At 45.4% G+C, this 24,682-nt stretch overlaps 1 protein-coding gene across 9 annotated transcripts in view; it reads left to right on the forward strand.

Moving 5' to 3' along the window:
* The first annotated feature begins 859 nt into the window (after positions 1–859).
* myo6a (myosin VIa) overlaps positions 860–24,682 on the forward strand; it is a 70,674-nt gene continuing 46,851 nt past the window's right edge. For 8 of the 9 annotated variants that reach the window (XM_069515398.1, XM_069515400.1, XM_069515402.1 and 5 more), the window contains exons 1-10: positions 867–1,045; positions 10,996–11,130; positions 14,549–14,618; positions 14,782–14,855; positions 15,505–15,634; positions 15,934–16,039; positions 16,323–16,378; positions 16,661–16,758; positions 17,066–17,230; positions 20,355–20,435. In XM_069515398.1, coding sequence (XP_069371499.1) covers positions 11,014–11,130; positions 14,549–14,618; positions 14,782–14,855; positions 15,505–15,634; positions 15,934–16,039; positions 16,323–16,378; positions 16,661–16,758; positions 17,066–17,230; positions 20,355–20,435 — 897 coding nt within the window. In that variant the 5' untranslated portion in view covers positions 867–1,045; positions 10,996–11,013. Of the gene's footprint in view, positions 1,046–10,995; positions 11,131–14,548; positions 14,619–14,781; positions 14,856–15,504; positions 15,635–15,933; positions 16,040–16,322; positions 16,379–16,660; positions 16,759–17,065; positions 17,231–20,354; positions 20,436–24,682 lie in introns of all 9 variants that reach the window. The other variant, XM_069515399.1, reaches the window with a different exon arrangement.

Raw genomic sequence — 24,682 nt, forward strand, 5'->3', positions numbered from 1 at the left:
GTGTTTAAAAACTAAATTCATACAGAAATGTTTTTTCTCCTTAATATCAGTATCAGCCTCCAAAAATCAGTCAGGCTCCATTTATGATTATTATTATGATTATGATTATTAGTGATTGGTCCCACACGTGTCTACAGTGATCAGCAGGGGGCGCAGCAGCAGACGGAGATTAGCACCATTGTTGTCGCCTTAGAAATAATCCCAGTTAATCCTCAACCTTCCCCACAAGGTCCAGTGTCACATATGTCAACACAGTCGCTTCAGATAATAATACTTTAACATTGTGTAATAATACTTCTTCTTATTCTTCTTATAATTATGATTATCTGAGGAATTCCAAACAGCGTTGTCCTTTAAAGTCATTCAGGTATTAATAGAAAACACATTGTGAATATATATATTTAGTGTTTGTCTGTTTTCATCTGATATGAGAAGTTTATTAATTCAACTCTGTCTCGTTTCATCATCAGGACAAAGTGACTGTACGTAAAGTACAAATAATGAAAGACAAGGACAGCGCCCCCTGCAGGGACACACACACACACACACACACACACACACACACACACACACACACACACACACACACACACACACACACACACACAAGATGGCAGTGTTTGTATATTTTGGCTTCATTTCTGGAAACGTGGAGACGCGTCGGCCATCTTTATTTACAATTAATTACTTGAACTGTTCTTTTTTTCACATTATTATCATTAGTATAAATTATCATTATTATCATATAATTAACATTATTATTGTTATTGTTGTTATTAATATAATTATTATAGTATTAGCCTCCTCTGCTCCGGACAGCGCCCCCTGCAGGACACTCGCTCCTCCGGGCCCCGGGATGGAGCCACCTCGTGACGTCACGGGGCCGGTTTCCCAGGACTGCTGCGGGAGTCGGAGGCTGCGGGGCGGGGAGAGAGAGGAGACGGCAGCCGGAGCGGACGCCTCTCATCCGGAGACTCCCGGAATAACACGACTCACCCACGGGACGGTCCCTCGCGGAGTCCCGGGAGTTTACACCCAGAACGAGGTAGGTAGCGCCGGGGAGAGTGTGTCGCTCTGTGCCCGGGGTGTGAGCTAGCTGACCGGCTACAAGGCGCAGCTGCGCCCCGGTGCTAACAGCCAGCAGCACCGGGGCGCTGTCAGAGGAGAACCCGTCCACACGGAGCTGAGAGCCGGGGGACGATTCCCACCAACACCCGGCTTTAGCTCTGGAACACTAACCTAGCTTTTAGAGGACAGAACACCAGACTTCATTTAAACACTCGACAATTTAAAATCTTCTGAAGATAATTAGCATCACGCGTTGAACTTTACGCTGTAAAACACATAATTAGATGGATTAGCTGAAAAGCAAATATTCGGCTTATTACACCTGTTTTTATTTTTAATAGAACTTCTACTTTTTGACACAAAGCATCGCTGCTACCACCACGGAGGAGGTGGATGTTAGCGAAGCAGCACAGTGGAAATTACAAGCAAACATGATTCCAAAGTTGGATAATGAAGCTCTTGTGGTTCTTTGTGGATTTTATCACAAGCCGAATCGAACAGAGGCCTCTCGCGAAAGGGACAAAGTGATGATTCATTGTTTACAGCGCGTGTGCGTGTCTGGGAGGCGAGGGGATCCCAGATTCTCACCTTTTGTAAACGAGGTTCGGGATTTGCGTCCATACGGTGAGACCCGAGGCTCGGTTCTTGAGCAACATTTAGCTCCAGAGCTCGTCCAGAGCTCCGCAGCAGCAGCGAGGAGGAGAAGTGCATGTGTTGTCGTGCAGCAGCAGCTCCAACATGTCAGATATCACAGTGTGAGCCCGGCTGCGGCCTGCACACATGCACACACACACATTAACACACACATGCACACACACTAACCCACACATGCATTCACACATTAACACACACATGCACACACTCATGCACACACACATCCACACACTCATGCATTCACTCCTGCCTCTGCTGAGCCTGGGAAGAGATGGACATGATTTGCATGAGAAAGGACTCGGGGGTGGTGGGTCTGTCCACTGTGACATTCTGATCCCTGTGATGTCTGTGATGTCTGTGATGTCTGCGGCCTGTGATGGAGGAAGATGATGGTCCTCAGGACTGTGGGACAGCCGGTGCTCTGCTTGTATGATTATATAAGAGCTCTCAGAGCCTCTTTGTGTTGGTTCTCAGCTTGTTTTTTATGCTGAAGCTGCTTTGTAATCACTGTTAATGCTCCTTTCATTCCCACAGTCTCTCTCAGTCACTCCCATTATGTTCTATTTTATTATCATCGTCATAATAATACTTTAATACCTGTGCTTTTGATTTATTTTCCCATGATGCTCTCAGTGCAAGGCTTTTGTTCTTCGAGGCCCCTCCTGCAGCCGTCTCCTGATTTCTGAGTGGACTTTGACTTTTGACCCCTTCCTCGCTGTGTTCCTGTGTTTTTATGGCACAGTCGCCATATCGCTGCATTATGTCACAACAGGAAGTGGTGCTCATTGTAATCCTTCCTGACTTCAGGGAGGTTCGGGAACTTCAGGGATCAGAGTCCTCTTCAGGGATCCTGAACGATGGTTGTTGGATTAGTTGGATATTGAGCTTCATTAGGAGGCGGCAGTCATGAGGACGTAGAAGTTAAAGAGTGATTGATATTAAATAGAAAGTGTGACTCAGCAGTTTGTAGTTTGGTGTCCGAGCGCAGCTTCATCTGAAACACGGTTTTTTTTAGACATGAGAAAAGAAATAAATATAAAGTGTCCTGACATGTCGTGTGGACACGTTGTGTGGACATGTTGTGTAGACATGTTGTGGGGGAACATGTGGGGGACATTCAGACGAGGGGTGGAGCCTGTAGAGCAGCAGGAGGCGGGACATGACGTCTAAACTCTGCTGTGTAAAGATCAGTTGTTTACAGGCGTCGGCCCTCATCACCAAAACATCTGGAACCTCCTCGTCTTTTCAAGTTGACGTCTTCGTCTTCTATGTGTACGACTCCTCTTCTTCATCCTGAGACATCCTTAGAAACTTCAGAGACACGCCCACTCGCTCACTGAGAAGGTTCCAGATGTTTTACTAGAGGCTGCAGGAGAAGATCCAGAACACGTCCAGAGACACTGACTCAGACATGTGTCCTCACACACAGAACACGTCAGCAACACGTCAGGAACATGTCAGGAGTTCAGTTCATGTCTGAAAGCAGCTTTAAGGTTGTGTCTCTTTATACAATCTGTCTTCTGTGGCGTCCAACATGGCTGCAGAGTTGAGGGTCTTGCGTTGAATGTGTGGGCTCATGTCTTGACTGATTCAGGATCAGCTAAAGTTCTTGTATACATAAGGAAGCTGACAACTACTAGTGGGAACCTGAAAGCCTCCGTGTGTTTGTATATATCCAGATTAAGAACATCACGTTGGGTGAATGTTTTCTCCTGCGTCGTACGTTTTTATCACCGAGGACGAAGCAGATGGAGAAACGTCGTGAAGGAATTCCTGGAATATCCTGGAAGTGTCTTCTGCAGGGATGTGATGAGCTCTTTGAGAAAAGTACACCACGGTACAACAGTAAATGCGATAACACACGACATGAAGCTGCAGCTTTTAAATGAAAACCTCACCAAAGATTGTATTCTATAATCCAGGATTACGTCTTGCTATGCAGGCGTTCAGCATCATCCCCTTTTATCGTCTGACCACATCACGACCCAGGAAGTGACGCAGACAAACTGAGTTCAAGTCTTTTAGTGTCATTATTTCTGCTGATGTCCCACTTTGGACTAAACCAAGTCAAACATGATTCCAGGAGTGTGGATGTTTGTGTCTTTTCTGGAGCTGTCAGATGCATCATCATCGTGGTCGTCCTCCGCGGTCACGTTAACCAGGGCCTGTACACACGAGTCACGAGGCGTCACAAGTTTATCAGCTATTGTCATGGACAAAGTTTGAAGTAGGTCACATGATCGTTTCAGTCACAAAGTTCCGCTCTGAGTTCTGTCGACCTGTGATGACCTTTACATAAACCTGGTCGCTGGTTTGCAGCTCAGCGTCGGTGTGAACGGAAACATTCGAGGATCTGGATGCTTCACGCTAGATGATCGCAAAGCTGATTGTGAAACTTCTCACCCTCGGTGATCGGCTTCAGCTTCAAGTTGAAATCTGTGGTCTGAGGCCAACTCCAGGATCATCGGGGGGGATTTCAGGTCTGATTCAGCTGCTAATTGGAAGCTGAACAGATTATCTGGACAAATGATCCTATAGATTCAGAGGTTTACAGACTTAACGTCAAAGACTGGACCAGAGGCTCCTTGATTTCATGTCATAGTTATAAACATGTTGAATATAATGTCGGAGAGCAAAAACCCCCAATGAGAGCGAGCTGACAGGGAAACTGTCTGATTCGCTCTGACAGCCGTTAATGAGACAGGTGAATCTGTGGTCATCCGTTCAGAGGTCTTCAACCAGGTGACAGTTCCTCGTGGTGACGGAGCGAGAGGTTCAACCTCGCCGTATCTGGTTTCTGCTGATGCATTAACGGAGGTCGAGGACAGAGTGGGGACCTCCCCTCGTCAGTCTTTGTAATTAGGGGAATGTGAGCTGAATTAGTCACGGCACACTGAGCCGCAGACCGCAGGCTCTTGTTGAGAGTGTCCACTTACAGCCCGTCTAAGAGCCGGGCCGCCGCGCTGCTCGCTGGGTTTTCTGCTCCCGAGGATCCCGGAGGAGTTGACTCTGTTGTTGTGTTTTTAGTTTTTACTCACTCCATCAGTTTTCAGTCATTTCAAACTGGATGTCGTAGATTCTGGTGATTTGTGAAACTGAAAACAAACCAGACTCTCGTCTTTGAAACTTGATCTTGACCCATCGTCACCTCAGCATCGTTTTAGGATCCTGGAGAAGCCGTCTTCAAATCATCTTCACTCCTCACTTTCCCTCCGTCTGCTCTGTGACGCTCCTGAGGAGCCGCTGGCTATCGGATGTCCACATCTGTGTCTTTATGTCCAGAAACCCTGGTGTGTTAGGGTCGTCTCCTGCAGACGGGTCAGATTACCTCAGAATGAATGAATGAATGAAACCCCCCCCAAACTATGTTGCTCCTTGTTGTTTATGTTTTGAGTGGATTGACATTAGATGGTAGATGAGATTTTCTTGGCTGCTCGTAAACATTCGTCTCTGCTGTTATAATATAATAATTTGATTAAAAAGTGATTTAACCAAAGATGAGTAAATGAACCTGAACTCTTCTCTCACACCTTGTTTGGACTGAATTTACTATCAGGTGTGAGAGTTGTTCTGTTTTACGATTGTTCATCTATACTCAGCTCAGGTTCTGAGGTGTAATGTGTATTTTTAGCGTCCGCCTCCTCCGGTTTCATTCACTCTCTCCTTCAGCTGCAGGTGAAGCACTCACCTGCAAATAAACCCAACCCATCGTCGTATCAGTATGGCGACGAGACCGTAACCATAGCAACTGATGTTCAGATTAAAAACCGGTGACAGTTCCTGACTTTGCGTCCAGCGGTTTGTCCGCAGACGTCACTGCTGTTCATGTTTCTCAGGCTCGTCACTCTGCTCGTTAGGTTTCTTTCGCTCTGACGGACTTTGACCCGAGTTGATGCTTCTCTCTTTAGCTCTTTGTTAAATATTCAAATGACAGCGGAATTCTTGTCTCTGCTGTTGCCAGGGTTTTACAGCTCTGAACCTTGGACTTCTAACTACTGCTTTCTTCTGTGTCTGTGTCCGTCTGTGTAGTCTTAAGTCTTCAGGACCTCTTCCAGCATAAACTCTGACCTTGTCAGGACTGGTGGACCTCATGGGGACCCAAGCTCGGTCCTGATGAGACAAACCTCATAATAATAGTTCTTAATGTTCTTTAATAAATAGAAAGCAAAGTTAAAATGAGAACCGTCCTGATCCTGTACCTGAACTGAGTGATTCCACTGTAGCAATGAGAACTTGTGTTTGACCCTCACGTCCTAAACTTGACCTTTGTTTGTCAACTGGACGTCCACGCTGCCCGTCTGCTAATGATCCCGCTTACACATCGATTCAGTTTTCAAAGACGGACTCATTTGTGTAATGTGAAACCTTTAATTGGTGTTAGACTTTGACACGAGGAGGATGACTCCTGTCAATCTTTAAACTGTGCTACAAGCAGTTTTCAGAGATCAGCACTTTTCCACGTCTTTGCTGAAATCATCAGAAGATTGAGGCCAAATCACACACGAGACGTTTGTGAAGAAAAAAGAATGAGCGGAAAGACGAGTGAGAAGTATTTGACCTGAGGAGAGAGGTTGTGTCACAGGACGGTTACGTTGACAGTCATAACTCAAACAGTTCATTATTTATGACTCTAATGACTGAATCTGACACAGTGACCATGTGAAGACACAAAAACATCTACAAGAGACGAATCTGGTCCCTGTGGACAGTGTCCCTGTTTTGGGGCGAAACATTTTTTTTGTGTGCAAGAGTTGTGTTTATGGTTTGAAGGAAATTTCACAGTAGGTCAATAAACTTTATAGTCTTAGTTTACTCGACAGCAGTAAAAGTTAATAAGGGGTGTATCTCTCTCTCTTGTGTAGTGCGTCATTATGAAGGACAACTGACGCCACATCTGAGAGGACTCACAACGTCCTGACAGAGACACAAGCGTTCTTATTTTTAACTTTCAGATGAGGTTCAGTTGATGAACTGATTAGATAAGTGAGATGTATGGACTATGTTAGAGGACAGGTTGTGTGTCAGAGGACAGATTGTGTTTTAGAGGACAGGTTGTGTGTTAGAGGACAGGTTGTGTATCAGAGGACAGGTTGTGGGTTAGAGGACAGGACAGGTTGTGTGTTAGAGGACAGTTTGTGTGTTAGAGGACAGGTTGTGTGTTAGAGGACAGGTTGTGGGTTGTTAGAGGACAGGTTGTTTGTCAGAGGACAGGTTGTGTGTCAGAGGACAGGTTGTGGGTTAGAGGACAGGTTCTGTGTTAGAGGACAGGTTGTGTGTCAGAGGACAGGTTGTGTGTCAGAGGACAGGTTGTGTGTTAGAGGACAGGTTGTGTGTTAGAGGACAGGTTGTGTGTCAGAGGACAGGTTGTTTGTCAGAGGACAGGTTGTGTGTCAGAGGACAGGTTGTGTGTCAGAGGACAGGTTGTGGGTTAGAGGACAGGTTCTGTGTTAGAGGACAGGTTGTGTGTCAGAGGACAGGTTGTGGGTTAGAGGACAGGTTGTGTGTCAGAGGACAGGTTGTGGGTTAGCAGGTTAGTTGTCACGTTCAGGGTTGGGGCCTGGGACTGTGTGATGTGAGTAGAAAGACAAACACATGTTGGGAGGGACAGAGTTCTTTCTGCCTCAGTGAAAAGAATCACCTGCAGATCTTCTGATCGTCGGACACGCCCTGCACGTGAGTCTGTGGGTGCGGCTGCAGCAATGAATGCTGGGTGGCATTCATGAGAAAATAAAAAACATGAAGGCAGACCACAGATTTCCTGTGGCGCTGCTCGGTCTAATCCTTCCTCTGTGGATCCTGAAGCTTTCAGAAGAGGATCACTGATATGTCAGGAATGACTGCGGAGCACAGACAGGAGGCTGCGTCCACTTCCTCTGGCGTCCATTAGGGACAGTTAATGTTTAACCAGGTTAACCAGGGAATTACTCACCGGCAGGTATCGAGTTTCTGAGTCATTTATCAAACGAATCATCGGTGAAGATTCAGCCCTCATTTATATCAGTGTTCAAATGAAAGATTATGGATATTAAAAAGATAAATGCTATTAAAAGACAGTTCTCCACTAATATTTTAACTGATACGTTTAGAAAAAGTGAAAAATCAAGTTCTGATTAGAGTTGCACAATAAAATAAACATTCAACTCAGTGATTGATTCTAATCCTCTGTATAAAACCTCACTCCAGTTGTGAAACGTAAGAATGTGTGAGATCTCCAGTAGAAACTTGCTCGACACTAAATTTAGCATCAGATTAGCTCCGCAGCTAAATTTATCTCCAGAAGTTTCACTGGATGATTTCACGTTTCAGCAGCGGACTCTTAAAAACCTGCAGGTCCGTCAGGGCTGGAGAAGCGACAGCTGTCGGTGAAGGTCTGAGTCTGGATGCTGCGCTCACCATCACATTAGTGCTTTCTTTTAAAAACTAAAAGGGTTCAGAAATAATCTATTTCCAGCCTCTGCCCTGAATATTAAAATCCTCTGAGTAACGCTGCTTCCATTAACATCCTCAGTCAGGTGAAAAGTTAAAGATGCAAACTGAGCTGGGAAGAAAAAAAAATCGGCCGTCAGAGCGAGATGGGACATTTTCACCGGGTCCAGCAGAGACATTGTGCCGATCAACGCTTCAGTCTGAATCGCTGTGAGGGTTTGAGGGAGAAGAAGAGAAGATAACTGAAGGAAAGTCAGAGAAACAGAAACTGAATGAAGCTCATTGAAACAACAACCTGTGGGAACAAGTTCTTCACTCCAGCAGAAAGTCATTTCTGTCACTGCTGCTTCTCACTCAGTGTCTCCACCTGGACTCAGACAACAAAGATCCTTTTACACAACAATGCATCAGTTCAGCTCTGTCACGTCTGTCAGGGAACTTCACATGAACAATCAGCTGCACTGACGAACAACAATAAAACTACTACTACTAATATTTATAATACTAATAGTGAATGAAATAAAACCAGAGTAAGTTATTTCTTCTCAGATCCACTACTGGTTTCGTTCACAGATGCAGCTCTAATAAGAAGAGATGGACTCAAGCAGAAGAGACGTCCGTTCTCTGTGTATCTGAATCATTGGTGCACGAGGAAAAGTTATAAAAACTCGTGTGCAGCTGCTTCGATGAACTGAAGCCGACGTGAAATGAGTTCATGTACATTTTCCCACGATATGAGCGTTTGATTGGTCCAGTCTGCAGAGTCTGTTCAAACACAGACACTCGGAGTTCTGCTCCTCGGCAGTCCAGGCACCGGGTTGGACAGCGGCAGCAGGAGTTGTTTTCTTTGCTCTGTGGAGACTTGATCTTTGGTATTTATGCTGCTGATTCATTTCACCTCACTTCACCACATTAAAAGCAAATCAGGACTTGTTTAACATCCATTACTGAACATCAGGGCTCTGGTGGAGATCACCCAGAGGCAACGGGGGGAAACATGTTGAGGTTCTTAGGTAAGAGTGAGACTGAAAGGTGGAGACAGAAGCACTGTGGAGGACGGGATTATAAACTTTATTATCGAGGAAGTCTTTTATTTACAAGATTGACAAACTTGTTCAGTTGTTCGTCTCTGTTTCTCGTTATTACAGATTTAATATCTTCAAATATCAAACTAAAGGTTTACAGTCTTGAAACAAACAGGCCCAGCAGCTTCATCTGCAGAGAGCACAGGATTAAAAATGAGACGCTGTGGTCGGGACAGAGAGGACAGAGAGGACAGCAGTGAAAACAAACCGTCTTTAATTTGGACGCTCGAGCTGCAGCATCTGTCACTTTGTGTGTTGGAGAGGACGGCTGTGAATTGGCCTGAAGTTATCTGTGTCGACCCACTCCCTGCTGACAAACCGCCGATTGTTGCCCCCGTGTCGAGGGCACGCTCTGATGACCGCTCATCGGGTCACGTGGCGAAACAGAGAGAGTCTGTGATGTGTTCAGGCACGAGAGGAAGAAAAAGACCCAGAGGGAAAGATTGACAGTCACAGAGCAACAGGAAGTCAAATCAAACAGGTTCACATTTATTTCCTCCTGTGATTTGACAGAACGGTGTAGAAACGATGGAGAACCATCGGAAGACGTTTTTCCGTCTCACAGTGAAGCTGCAGGTTCAGTCTGAGGTTTCATCCTGAAACACGATGAACTCAGCGTTTGTCGCTGCTGCATTTCAACCTTTGACCTTTTAGCTCCAGAGCCTCGTATCTGCCGACAGCACAAATGTTCACTTGGAGATCGAACCTGTGATGCTCCAGTGTCAGGCTGCTGTAATAAACAGGTTGTGCTGCAGTGGTTCGATTCCCCCGACTGACTGTGATGTCCTCTGGTGCTCTGCTCACTGCCTCAGGGTCACAGCTGTGTGGATGGAAACTGAACCACACAACTGTGCTCAGCGTCTCACGTGTTGGTGAACTTCATGTTGGATCAGTGCGTTCAGCTCACGGAGCAACACGACAGCTGCTGTCAGGCCGGAGCTGAGGTCCAGATTCTGAGCCTGACGTTTTCTGGAACTCCTCCAGCGCCCTGGGAAAATATCTGGGAACCAACCTGACGTGATTTCTGAAATCATATTCGGGTTTGGTCACTGAGCAACACTGTGAATATGTTTTCACCACATGTGGAGCTCTGCTGGCCTCACACACTTGATGTGACTCCACATGTAAACACAGTGTCTCTGGATCTGGGAGCACACGGCTGGTTTTTCCTGTTTCTCACACATGGAGCTGGTTTGTTGTTTGTGGTCTGTGCTCTGGTTTCCCTGCGGCCGCTCGATGGAAACATCGGACTGGATGCAATAAACTTCTGCTCCACTTCATCGGCACCTCTCAGATACGAAAATATCTCGACAGCCGCTGAATGAAATGTTATGAATGAATCATAGTTCTTTACCATTATTCTGACTCTGACTGTAGATCACTTCTCCTTGGGAGGCGTCTGATGTCAGATGGTAGTGATGGTGATTCTACTTGGTGGATTTAGTCAGATCCACCGACATCGTGGTTCTATGACGTGGTTCAAAATGCAAATCTCAGTGATGCATATTTAGATTTCAAGCAATTAAACTACATCCAGGAAACAAACCTTTTTATAAATGTTGGTGTTTTACTAACTTTATTCTCAGTTTTTATAATAAAGCACGTTGTGACTGTTTTGTAATGTTTTTAAAGACACTATATAAATAAAGTAATGTTTCTTATGACATTAACAGAAACTAGTGGAAAATTAAATGTCATTTTGTTGTAAGAGCGACAGAAAAGCTTCTTTCTTCTCTCAGACGGTTTTCCTCGTGTTTTCCAGAACCCTCAGAGCGGTGCGATGGAGGACGGGAAGCCGGTGTGGGCGCCACACCCCACGGACGGGTTCCAGCTGGGGACCATCGTGGACATTGGATCCGACAGCCTCACCATCGAACCTCTGAAACAGAAGGGAAAGGTGAGCGAGCTCCTGAGTCACGGATCCGACAGCTGGACGACTTTATCCATCTTTTATTTCCAGATGTTGGAATCTTTGAAGGTTTTGGTTTCAGACGAGATTCTGTGTCAGGACCTGAAAACACCCAGAATGTCCCCAGAGACAATCGATCGTCCTGGTTCCCTCGGAGCTTTAATTTCCTGCCGGAGCGTTCTGTGATCCGCCGTCACCTGCAGCGTGTTAATGATTTAATGTGTCGCTTACCGTCGTGAGGAGGGGGAGGGGGAGGAGGCCACAGGTCTGGAAGCAGTAAAGCATCATTCACCCAATGATTCACCTCCAGCCGCTTCAGTTCACAGGCTGCAGCTCTAATGTGCTCGAGTACAGAATTAATCAGCACCATCTGAAGTCGAGTGGCTCTCAGCAGGAAGATGAACAGGCTTCAGATATCTCACCGTTCATTCACTTCGCTGGATGAGGTGCCGCGTCGCCCTCTGCAATGCTTTTAATGTCACTGAGAGGCCGTCGCCACGGTTACCCCTAATGCTCCTCGTCCGTCTTGCTGATCTTTCCCCGGTGTTTGCTTTTTAAAGAGCCTCCTGCCGACTCACGCTGTTTGACAGAAACAAGGTTTCCATCGTGCGTGGAACATCGCGAGTGGAAAAATGTGTTTTTGTGTCATTTTATAAAATCCGTGAAAGTTTGTCGTCCTACACTTCGGCCACATTTCTTCTGAAATCGTTCACGTGATATTGACCGGAAATGATCCAACATGTTTCCGGTTCATCGTGAAGCATCATGAGACGGTAGCAGGACAAGAAATAACTTTCTCCTCAGGACATCAGACGCCTGAATAAATAAAACATTAGAAGTGTGTAGAAACCACACAACACTGTATTTTTATTGAGCACAGTTTGTATCAGTGACTGTTGATCACCAGGTAGACTGATGTGTTGTGAGTCTGGTGAAGAACTAAGAAAAAGGGTGTATCCAGGAATGTAGTTTCACTTTCAGTTGGACGCGGTGAGATGAGGTGTTGGTGGAGGTTTCCACACCCTTCTAATTATTTTTATCATTAGTGTCCGTTCACATTGTTTCTTTCATTTATTTATTTTTTCTTTTCCGCTGGAGCGTCCCTGATGAATACCATGAAGCTGAAGCAGCCAACTCGGGCCACGCCACAATAAAAATGTTGTCTGTCTAGAAACTGGTTTAAAGCTACTGGAGAAGTTTGTAAACGCTGCAGGTCCCGTTTTAGCTTTAGTTGGATCTTCTGGACGAGGAGAAGCGGAGATGTTTGGAAACTGAGGTAGACGCCCACAAGTGTTTCTGACCCTGTCGTCTTTGCTCACAGCTGTTCTTAAGTTTAATTCTGAATTTTACAATAAAGCAGCTGTTTTTGTTTGTGGGAGACGAGCTGTGATTCAGAGACTTCCTGTTTACACGTGGTGCAGATCCAAAACGCTTGTGTGGACAGAAAACTTTTTAGCTTTGAAAGAAAAGTAATTAATTAAGATTTAGGATTTTAAAGCTGCCTCCTAAATATCACAATTTTAAATAACGGACAGCCCCAGACAAACACCAGATTCTCCGTCACTTTGACTTTGTGCTGATGATACTGTGAGTATCATGCTCTCGGCCTCTTTACTGACGTCCGTCCCCGGAGGTCTGCCAGCGAGTGAGCACATCGTCAGACACTGGCACAAACTGGCTGCAGCAGGACAGGCCGGACATTGTTCTGCTGCAGCCCGGAAACTACACGGAGACCAGATCTGAAGAGAGCTCGTCTCTGTCAAAATGTTTTTCTTTTGCCTTCAGATGTGAGAGATCTGATCAGAAGTGAGCGTACGAGGAAACGCTGAAACACGGGCTGGTGGTTTCTTTGTGTCCTTCACCTCTTGGAGACAAGTTTCAGGACAAAGACTCATCAAGTGGTCATAAAGATGTTGAGTCCTGATCCAAGCTGCAAAGAAGGTGCAAGATTCAATCTTAGGGCGTAAAAAGATTCATGTGACGACAACTTTATAATCCAAGGTGACCATTAACTTTTTATATGAAGTGCAAAGACCAGTCAGTTCAGCAGTGAACAGGTGGAGCAGTGATTCCTGGAGGAGGAGGAGGAGGAGGAGGAGGAGAAGGAGGAGGAGAATCACGTCCTCTTGACCACAAATAGACGTAAAAGTGAGGGACTGACACTTCAGGTGTCGGAGCAGCAGAGTGAATCTCAGACGACGTGATGAAAGCGTTTCAAGTCTCTGCAGGTTGATTGTCTCTCGTCTGGTTTGATGAGGAGGAAGTGAATCCAGACTCAGGAACACGTGATGTTTAATTATCAGGCAGAAACTGACACAACCACATTTTTACACATGAACTTTGTGGTTCATTCGTCTCTGGAGCTTCTGTCTGCAGCAGCGACGACAGAGCGAACAGAGTTTAGCTTCTCTTCCTCTCAGATTATGGGCCTGGCATCACCTCCACCTCCTCCACCTCCTCCTCCTCCTCCTCCCCCTCCTCCCCCCCTTCTCCTCACGTGGCGCAGCGTTGTGGATTCCGTCCAGTTTGGGCTGAGAATGTGGAACATGCCACCACTGGAAAGAATGAATCGCCCGTACGTCACCATGGCACCGTGGCCCTGACGTAGCGGAGGCCCAGCGGCAGCGCCTCTTAGATTGGGCCCTTTTAAACGGCTCGGCCTCGCTGGAGCCGACAGGAGCTGATCACAGAAATACAACAGACCCTCGGGGTTCCAACACCAGGTCATGTGTCCTCATAAACCCCCTCGTGTATTAGTTCAACGTGGTTTTAACTGGAGGAATGTGAAACGTGTGGCGAGCTAATACCTCCGAGCTTTTAGAGGAAATGTTAGAGTCAGATCTTCACAATAATAACAGTAAAATAAACTTTATTTATATAGAAGCAAAGTTACAAAGTGCTTCACAAGACAAAATGTTGACTTTCAACAGCCTGGTTCTTCTGGATCTCTGACCTGATGAACTCGTTTCTAATGAAACATCAGAATAAAATTCTATAACTGTCCCGGGTGGTAAATAATGCAGAGCGGCGGCTGCCTGCTGTGGATGTGTTGACCGTCCTCTCCGTGTCTCCGTCCCTGTGTCGTCTCTGTCCAGTCTGATCCTGTTTCCTCCAAATAATTCATCAGGTCTTCACGTGTCGAGCAGCAGCTGCTTCATTCGGCCTCTGGACACCAGACTCTAATCTGAAATAATGAGAGATCAGCGAGAAAGAATGAAAAGGATGTGGCTGAAGTCACGTTTCAATAATTTCAAGACGTGTTAAATGATCAGTTTCATATTAAAAACAGCATCGGTTCATGTTTCATTCCCAAGAACAAACCCTGACGCTTTAAAGTTTCTGTGTTGATTTCATGTCGCCTGACGTTCAGCTTTATTCTCCATCTTCATTTCTTTTCCTCTCGCAGACGTTTCTGGCTCAGATCAACCAGGTCTTTCCTGCAGAAGATGACGTCAACAAACACGTGGAGGACAACTGTGAGTCTCGCTGTGTCTTTACACCAACAAACTGTTTCTCTCATGTCTGAGATTGATGAAAGTAAATTCAGCAGAAAGATGCATGATGTGTGTTCTTGTGCGTTCCAGCTCCACGTTGCATGTTTGTCTCTGTAACCTTGTTCCTGTCGTCTTTGCGCCGCAGGTTCTCTGATGTACCTGAACGAAGCAACTCTGCTCAACAATGTTCGAGTGAGATACAGCAAAGACAAAATCTACGTAAGTGAACTCGTCCACAGTGTGAAGTTACTGAACAGAGTGAACTTTACATTTTCTCTCAGAGAAAAGTTACAGACACAGTTTGATGAAGTCTCACGTCACATGTTTCTCTGAGCAGATAGAATGTCCTCATGTTTCTAAAGAAATGTCTTTGTTTCCAGAATGTCCTCACTCAAAGGACGCGTGTCCTCCAGACTAACAGAGTCACTTTTCATGATAATAATAGTTTCACTGACCTTTTGTCTCATTCTATAGAAACAGATTTATTTGAGATTAGCAGCTGATGAAAAGAGTCAGACTCTAGCCACATCTAGTGGCTGAAGAAGGAGCTGACTCTGGGTCTGTAGCACTACATCAGATAACACATGTGATATAAACCACTGACCAAAAATCTTTGAATTACGATGCTGCCAACGCTTCACTTCTGAAGTAATGAGGCCGGATTTCACTCTCACAGCTAGTTAGTGCTGGAATTTAACGCCTTGCTGCTTTGGGATTCTGGGAAATGTAGTTTATGACCAGGGGAAATTCACTCGGCAGGTCGAGGGGAAGATTAAACAACTGCTGGACTAAAATGAATGTGATTCGTTTGAGAAGATGCCGTTATCACCTGAAGGTTGTTGGTTTTAAATAAATCTCCTCCCTCCAGACGTTCGTAGCCAACATCCTGATCGCGGTGAACCCGTACTATGACATCCCAAAGCTTTACTCGCCGGAGACCATCAAGCAGTACCGGGGCCGGTCTCTGGGCACGCTGCCGCCGCACGTGTACGCCATCGGTGAGTGAATGCAAATTGAGATCAAAACAGTTTCACTTTTTATTCCTGCAGGTTCAGATTATTACATTTTGCTTGAGGCTGAATTGCTTCATTTTGCCAAACAGTCTATTATAGATGAGTTATCACCTGACATCACTTATTTTCTACTTTCTGTTCTTGACTGATTCACCTGCTTTCCGACTTTTCACCTTCATATTCTGGTGAAAAGCGAAAGCTCAGTGTTGGAGCTTGATATTTGCTGGATCCCCGGGGTCAGGCGTGCGTCCTCGTCTAATCTAATCTGTCTGTGTGTGTCTCAGCTGATAAGGCGTACAGGGACATGAAGGTGCTGAAGATGAGCCAGTCCATCGTTGTCTCAGGGGAGTCCGGAGCCGGAAAGACAGAAAACACCAAGTTTGTGCTCAGGTGAGGACGATGCTGCAACATGAGACTCACGAGGTTCAGAGGAATGACTTTGACTTAGTTCCGTCAAACACTATAAATTGTGTGAGTTTGATTTGTAGTAAAATGGTCACGTGAAGAGGAGTAATAATATTTTGAACGTGTCTGTTTCCACAGCAGTGTTGGTTTTATATTCAATTTAATCCAAAAATGTCTCAAACTAGTTCCTTGAAAACTGAAATCCTGAAATGTATTTTGGGTTAAAATCACATCCCCCTTCACATGTAACTGTTGTTTGTCCTCTCAGATACTTGACGACCTCGTATGGAACAGGTCAGGACATAGACGAGAGAATAGTGGAAGGTAAGATTCACTTCTATGTCACTTTCTGCCTCCAGAGGTCTGACGACTAAAATCCTCCATCTGCTTCAGATGTAGAGTTAAAAACGTTGACTGTAGAAATGAGACATGCGTCCACATGAAACAGTTACCTCGATGAAAACTACATATTTTTACAGGTTTGAAAATATAATGTAGGAACACAAGTCAACTGCAGATTTAAAGCAGGTTTGGTTGTTTTTATTTTAATGTGGAAAAGTTTCATTTTATAACTTTTAAATTTGTTGTCCCTCTCTCGTCCCACAGCGAACCCCCTGCTGGAGGCTTTCGGAAACGCAAAAACCGTGCGGAACAACAACAGCAGCCGCTTCGGAAAGTTTGTGGAAATCCACTTTAATGAGAAGGTACTTTTCTTCTGTGTGTGAGTTTGTAAAAGTCTCATCTGGAGACAAACAATGAAAACGTCCTGAACTAAACTTGATGCGTGACAGCGACGGTGAATAAACACAAAAGTCTCTGAGCTGCTCAAACAGCAGAAACAGTAATGAGGCCTCACTCGTCCCGGTTGTTTCTGGGACCTGAAACCTGAGACTCTATGAATCTAAACGCATTTCAAATGTAATGAATCATGACATAAGTAACAGGATATGAGGTCATCGTGTGTAAGTGTGTGATTGTGTATTCAGGACATGCTGTTGTTTATCCCGTCAGAACACTGTGGTGGGCGGCTTCGTTTCTCACTACCTGCTGGAGAAGTCCAGGATCTGCCGACAAAGCCACGAGGAGAGAAACTACCACATCTTCTACCGACTGTGCGCCGGAGCGTCCGAGGACATCAGGCAGAAGTTTCACCTCAGCTCCCCCGACACGTTCAGGGTATGAGGTTTGATCGTTATGTTTGTGTCATGAACCCACGTGAATGAATGAAAGGAGGAGGGGATGTTGTCCCGTGTGTTTAAGTCCCGGCAGCAGAGGAACCTGGAGCGGGACAGACTCCTGCTCCGTCGAGTCTCAGCTCGTTAACCTCCTGCTCTGTCCTCTTGCTCTCTGTTGTCCTGACTGCTACCTGTTAATGAGGAGGACGGTGACTCCTCCACCGCTGCACCCAGGCATCAATCAAGTCTTTATTTTACGAGCGGCAGGTCGTCTGACACTGGCTGTGCTGCCTGATCGCTCACATCGATGTTTTAAATGAGTGGCTGCTGAAGAAGATTGGAGGAGACAGACATTTCAGACTGACAGTGAAACATGCAGCCGGTGTATCGTCCCTGCAGAGCACCTCGTTAAAGCTGCGGCAGATAAACCTGGACGCTCCCGTGACGTAGAAACCAATCGATCACAGTCCTCATGTGATGCTGAAGATCCGTGTTTGTTAATTAAAAAAGTTTTTCTGACCAAGAGCTTCGTGATTCAGATCTGAGCTGAGGGTCATTAAAACCTGTGGCTGCTGCTCTGAAGCCTCAGTTTCACATTGTGTTCAGCGCCATCTTGGTTTGGTGAAACCAGAAGTAACCATATTTGGAGGAGTGGGGGGGGGTGGAGCCGGACTCCTGGAGGACACGCCCATCGCTTCACTTTCCAGAGTCTGTGGATGTAGAACAGATTCAAGATCAGTCAGAGTCGCTGTGAAATGAAAAACAACTCTGGTCCTGTGATGAGACTCAAACCAACAACACGTCTAATCAAGTTCCTGTTTACACATAAACATATCGAGAAAAATAAAATGCACACACACACACACACACACACACACACACACACAGTCTTCGGTTTGCATTGTGGACACCAGATGGCAGCACGGAGCCATAACTGAGTCCACAGAGCTTCATTGGAGCTCAGTGTTCGTCAGTAGACGAGGGGGGTGGGGGGGGTGGAGCGGCTGTGTTTACCCTCATGTTAGCTCTGCTCAATATGAATCGTTAACCTCCAGTTACAGTAATGGCTGCAGCAGAAGAGGTGATGCACAGATAATGGCTGTTTCATTCCTGCTGCGGCTCAAATGAAAGTGAGGACGGACTCATCGACCTGTCAAAGTCAGATACAGCAGCAAAGAGCTGCCGGAATATAAACCTGAAACTCAGTCCTGTGCAAACACGTCCACACAGTTAGTTTCAACTACAAAACATTGATCTAAACCTTCATTACCCCCCCAAGAGAAATAATCAACATTGATTCCACACTTTTCACCTCTTCACGCCAAAGCAAGTTCGACGCTCGTCTAAGACGCGATGCACGTCACACAGGACACGGTGCGTTACCCTGGTTCCCCGTCGACTGCAGAATTGATTTTTAAATTCTCTTAATCATTTACAAAGCCCTGCATGGGCTGGCTCCACCTCACGGTGCAGAGTAATTGAGCCTCCTGGCCACATCGAGTACCCCGAGTCTACAAACGGGAATTTTCAGATTTTCCCTTCATGAAAAGAGCTGAGTCACCATTTCCGTTGGAGCAGAAAGAAAGATAATGTCCCTCTAGTGGCAGCATCAAAATTCAGTCCTCTGTTCTCACCTGCGTCGTTTCCAGACCTCCGTCAGTGTCCCAACTTATTACACCTCCTCCTGCTGTCGCTTCAGCAGCTTCTCACGGCTTCATACATCCACAGTTTCCCTGCTGGTGGAGAGAGAACGGAGAGATTCAGTGATCTCTCTCCGAAGAGCCGTCCAGGATCCAGCTACACACTGACGGAGGGTTTGTTGGTGCCAGGAGCAGAGATGAGAGGCTTTAAAACAAGGGACTCACAAAATGTAGATGAGACCTGAAGGAGTGAAGCAACAGATAGTTGAAGTATCATGTAGTTTGTGAATATGCAGAGGTGCAGTGAAAGTATTAAAAAACACAATGGAGAAGTAAAAACAGTAAACGTCCTCACTATTGAAAATCACTTGGCTCCTGGTGGTCGATCGGTGTCGACCACAGTACTGTTCAAACTCTGATGCTGTCGTTGGACGTGATGGGACATATCCAACCGGAGGAGACGACAGACAGATAAAACATTGTTGTACCTGAAGCTCATTTTCAGTCTTCACTCGTCTGTTTCATGCTGTCGGACGTCGTCGGGCCGATGTTGTGTCGTCTGAACCAGACATTTTCAGAGGAGCCGGAAAAATACACAAAAGAGCAAATGTTTCCCATCGGCAGGGGACGGAGGAGACGCAGGACGGAACAAGCACCGAGTCCCTCCTGCAGCTTCTCCTTTAATGAGAAATTTAGTTTATGTCCATCTGCTGGGCCAAATGGACTCGGCTCGCCAAACAAGATAAGCAGCGGCTCGAATCAGTCGTTTGCCTTCCCTCCCTGAGACACCTGGGAAATTTGTGAGTCGTCATTAGCTTGTGTCCGTGCATCGAACAGAGGAGGGCAGCTGGTGAGAAGCATTAACACAGGTACAGAATCAATTCTGGGGGGGGGGGGGTCTCTGACTCTCAAACTGCAGTTCTACCTTCACGGGTCATTTTGTGGTCGTTGACTTGACGTCTCTTCTCATCAGGCGCTCGATGGATCGTCTCGATTCTCCCTTTCGACCGTTTGAAGCTCCTCCCATCTCAGATTAGTTTACTTGATTTGGTCATCTTTAAAAAGACAGATGAGTGTTTAGCTTTTTGCTCGATGACACTCGTTGACTGTCAGGATTGTTTTCGTGAAGAGCAACTCGTGCACTGAGGGACTCCTCTCAGGAAACTGAACCTGGGAACTCTCTGTCTCTTCGAAGACCTTTTATTGAAGCTTCACGTGTTTGTTTCTAAATGATCTCAGCTGTTATTGAATTGTAATCACTCGTTAATTAAATCCTTATCATTAGCTGAACAGTCCATAAACCACTTCACGCTCTCCACTGATCTCTGTTATGTCTCTCTGACGTTCTCCATTTTCTTTGCAGCCATGTTAGCCCTCCCTTCAGAGAACGTTCTCTGTTTTTAGTCCTGTAAGTAAAGTTGAAGTTCTCTCTGTTCTCTGCAGCCGTGCTGATGTTCCTCTCTCCGTCTCTGTGTGTTCTTGCAGTACCTGAACAGAGGATGTACTCGCTTCTTCGCTTCCAAAGACACAGACAAGCAGATCCTGCAGAATCGCAAGAGCCCCGAGGTACAGTACAGCCGACCTCCGACCCCCACTCAACACAACAAACGAGTTAAAGATGAAATAAAGTGCGCAGGAGAGAAAGATGAAGGTGATCTGTGAGGACGGTCGAGGTCGTAGACAGATGGTTTTACTCAGTGAAGTTTTATTTAGACTTGAAACACCAGGTCTGGAGTGAGAGACTCCGACTGAACGCTCTCTTGATCCACTCAGTGAAGTAAAGAGAAACATTTCTGGCACAAACTTAAAACCTGTAGATCCAAGTTAGTGTTTTTAATTCAAGGAACATGTGACGACACACAGAAGAAAACACAAACACTGAGTGGAAGGAGCAGAAAACTGCAGTAAAACATTGTGAGATACTTTAAAACATTTAGTCTTCAGCTTCTGGTTCATGCTTCAGTGATAACGAAGTAATAAAGAGAAAAGATGGAGTTACCTGCTTGTGTTCTCAGCAGCAATAAATCATTTCACTGTCAGTTTAAGACTGAATCCCTCTTTAACGTTCAATGTTGATCAAGCGTGATTCTTTTTGATTAAACATCTCAAAAATATTAAATTCAATCGGTAAAAATGTCAAACTTTTCCAGAGCTGAAAGTCTTTCAGTGAATCAGACGTCACATTTACAAAGAGGCAAAAATTCCTCTGATGTTTTTTATCGTTCATTACGTTTTTGATTTGCTTGATAAAAGCTTGAAAAGATTAAATTAAAAATATTAATGAACTATTGTTGAAGCTTTGAAACTCGTTCAGAGCAGTTTTCTATTTATTTTTCCTCAGTTCTTGAAGTTGAAGTATTTTGTTCGTCTCTGCGTTTGTGTCTCTCGTGTTTTATTCTCATGCAAACTGAAACACAGAGTGTGACCCTGTGGCTGCGAGGAACCCGTCAGTGCCTCGGTGAAGCTGACTCAGCAGATTTATTCAGATTTACAGCCTCTAGCTCAGTTTTCTTCCCACAGGTTTTTCTGCTCATCACCTCCTCCATTCTCCGTCTGCTCGTCCCTCTCGTCTTCCTGCTTATCCCTCTTGTCTTCCTGCTGCTCGTCCCTCTCGTCTTCCTGCTCGTCCCTCTTGTCTTCCTGCTGCTCGTCCCTCTCGTCTTCCTGCTTCTCGTCCCTCTCGTCTTCCTGCTTCTCGTCCCTCACGTCTTCCTGCTTCTCGTCCCTCTCGTCTTCCTGCTCGTCCCTCTCGTCTTCCTGCTGCTCGTCCCTCTCGTCTTCCTGCTGCTCGTCCTCTCGTCCCATTTTCACCATCAGGAGCTATTTCATCTCTTAGCCCCGCCTCCACAAAAGACCCAGTCTGCTCTGATTGGTCACTGGCTCTGAAATCTCTTTCCCAGAGGCTCTCTGACCAACTGCAAACATCGCTGTAGCCATGGAAACCGTGACATTGATTTTGTCGAGGACTTTTTTAACTTGGAACTAAACTGAAAAGTAAAATATCGTAACTTTAAGACGAGACATAAAATCATTTCAGGTATCGAGTGAATGAACAACAGGTCGGATCACTGAGGCCGGATCCTTCAAACCTCGGTTGTTTCTCTGTTTTCGTGCAGTTGCATCACAGCGACTTGATTTGTTTTGTTGTAAGATTCAAAACTTTTCCTTCAGAAACTCAGAGCGTGTTGACAAACAGCTTCAGATTCTGTGAGATTATTAAGATCCTGCTTCAATCACCTCAAAGAAACGACCCTCTCACATATTTTCATTTCATTAGTGATGTTATTTTACGTCATCTCAGAATCCGAAGGAGTTCCAAACATTTTAATTAGCCGTCTGACTGAGAGTCTCCACACGGCACACAGACGTCAAACACATTAATAACAAAATCTCATCGTGTGAAATGAGCTCCTTCATTTGCCTTCGGCCTGCGATTAATTATGCACAAGTATTCCATTACTGAGCCTGTGTACGTTCTTCCCCACGGTGCAGCACTGTTAATTATTACAGCCATTAAGAGGAACATGGACAAGAGATCGCTGCTCTGCTGAAGAGTCTCTGCGGAGTCTCACACTTCCTGTTTTATAGATTTATAATTAAGTTTATTTCTTTCTCTGAAAACAAATCCTGAGTTTGAGCTTCCATCAAAGAATGATAAAAAATATATCTTCGCTCTTAATATACAATTCAATATTTATTAGAAAATAAAATGGTCCTGGTTGTAACTGCTGGAGCAAAGCTCGACTTTTGTCTTTTATAATTATTTGTCTTTTATTATTTATTTTTCATCCTCAGAAGAAACAGAGTGAAAGCATTAGAGAATCCGAACATGAAATCAATAAGCTCCCAAATCTAAAGACCAATTAAATGAGTCCAGCAGCAGCTCAGAGAGCCTGCAGCCTCTCACTGGATTTAAACTCGGAGTTATGGCTCTGAGATGAAACAGTGAACACTTGAACTTCCATGAGCTTTTAATTGAGGTTATAACTATAAACAGAGCAGATTTCCCTCTGAGGGTTCAGGAGACGTCTCCACAGAGCAGTTACACTCAGTGAGGTGATGGAGACCAGATATGATTTAATGACTTCTTCCTTGTCTCATGTTCCATCCGGTCTCCAACTTGAGTTGTTCTGTAGTTTTTTGTGTAATTCTGCTGAAAAACAAATGAACACACAAACAAACGGGCGACAACACGACGTAACAAGAGTTGGAGGTGCTTCAGTGAAACAAATGCACCGAGTGCTGTCTGCACATTGTTACTCTGTGATAAGTCATGTGCTGTGTGTCTCCTCACTGCTCCATCTCATTTCACACAGGACGACCAGGTGATTTGGTTTTGCTCTTTTCCATCTGCTCCTCCGCCGCCGCTGTGTCCACATCTTCTCTGAGCGTGTTGGGGGGGTCAATGCTGTGCATGATTTCTATCTCTCCTTCGCTCCTGCAGTGCTTCTCCACGGTTTCCTACTTTCCTCTGCTGTGTAGAAAATACAGAGCGTGTCAATCGAAGCGACACCTTCCTGGAGATTGCTTTTTGTGGATCTCAGAATGTCACAGTGCAGCGTGGCGTTAACTCCCTACACCTCCCGGATGTTGGCCGTGTGTGTCCGCAGGCAATCAGAGAAAAATGATGATTTCAAACTCCAGAGTCTCCTCGTGTTCTCCTGTTCGCATGTCAGATAGTAAGAAATGGCCTCATCACAACGTGTGATGTTTATCTGCAGTGTTCTCCACACGACTCACAGCCTCATCAGATCAATGTGCTTGCAACACCACAGCCAGTAGGAGACACGTATTACTCTTATTTCACACTGATTGCTTTTGAGTTTTTTTCTGTTGCAAGACAGGAACATTAGAAACCGTTGTGTTGAGGGGAATTGCATCGTTTTTCCTTGTAAAACCTGCCAACGTGAAGGGAATCAATGATATTATATATTTGACGAATCGGTCGGTGCAAATATCAAATATCACCCTCGAAATCTGAGCAATGACCACGTGTAGAAATTCTGCTGTGGATCAGAATCAAACACACGTCATGATTGAGAAAAGTGTTAAAACACAGAGCCGTCCTCAGACTGTCCATCGCTGCAGCTCCTCTTTTCAGCCTCTGTCTCAAACACTTGGTTTCAGCTCCTGTCTCTTTAAGACCACCCCCCCCCCCCTCAGATCTTTGGCCACTAGGAGGCAGGACATGTCAGGGAACTTCACAGGGAGCGAGTGGACGTCAAAGTGGAGAATCAGTTGTCACCATTTTCTTGATCGATGATGTCACTTACGTTATGAGTTCATGAAATTTGAATCACGTGTGTGAAGTTAGGAGGAGATGAATGATAACCTTGATTTGTCCAAACGAGAGAAGACAGATTATAAAGACTCGTCGGTCGTCCTCTTTGATTCATTCACATTTCCCCCCCGGGTCTCGACCAGCTGATGAACCTTCACACACGGTTTGGTTCAGAGGAACGTCTTCTGGCTCTCAGCTGAGTTTGAATGGCATTTTTCTGACGGAAGCAGAAAAGCCTCCAAAGTGAGTTAAACTGCTTCTAATGTTGGAATAATAAGTGGCTGTTAACTCGGCAGCCGCGGCACAAAGACTTATCAGGACTTTGGTTTGCAGCCAGCGTCGCCTCCTGATTTACGTGATTCGACTCTGTGAGCCTCGGTGAAAAAAGCCAAATGAAAATCCAATGAGAACCTGATTAAATGGTGGAAGCAACTAAGCAGAAGAATTCATTTTCTACTTAATTCCATCACAGGGGACACAGAGTGGCTGGTATCTGGTTTAGCCTGCGGATATCATCAGACTGTGACATTCT

Source organism: Paralichthys olivaceus, chromosome 19 (assembly GCF_024713975.1).
Source record: "Paralichthys olivaceus isolate ysfri-2021 chromosome 19, ASM2471397v2, whole genome shotgun sequence".
NCBI lineage: Eukaryota > Metazoa > Chordata > Actinopteri > Pleuronectiformes > Paralichthyidae > Paralichthys > Paralichthys olivaceus.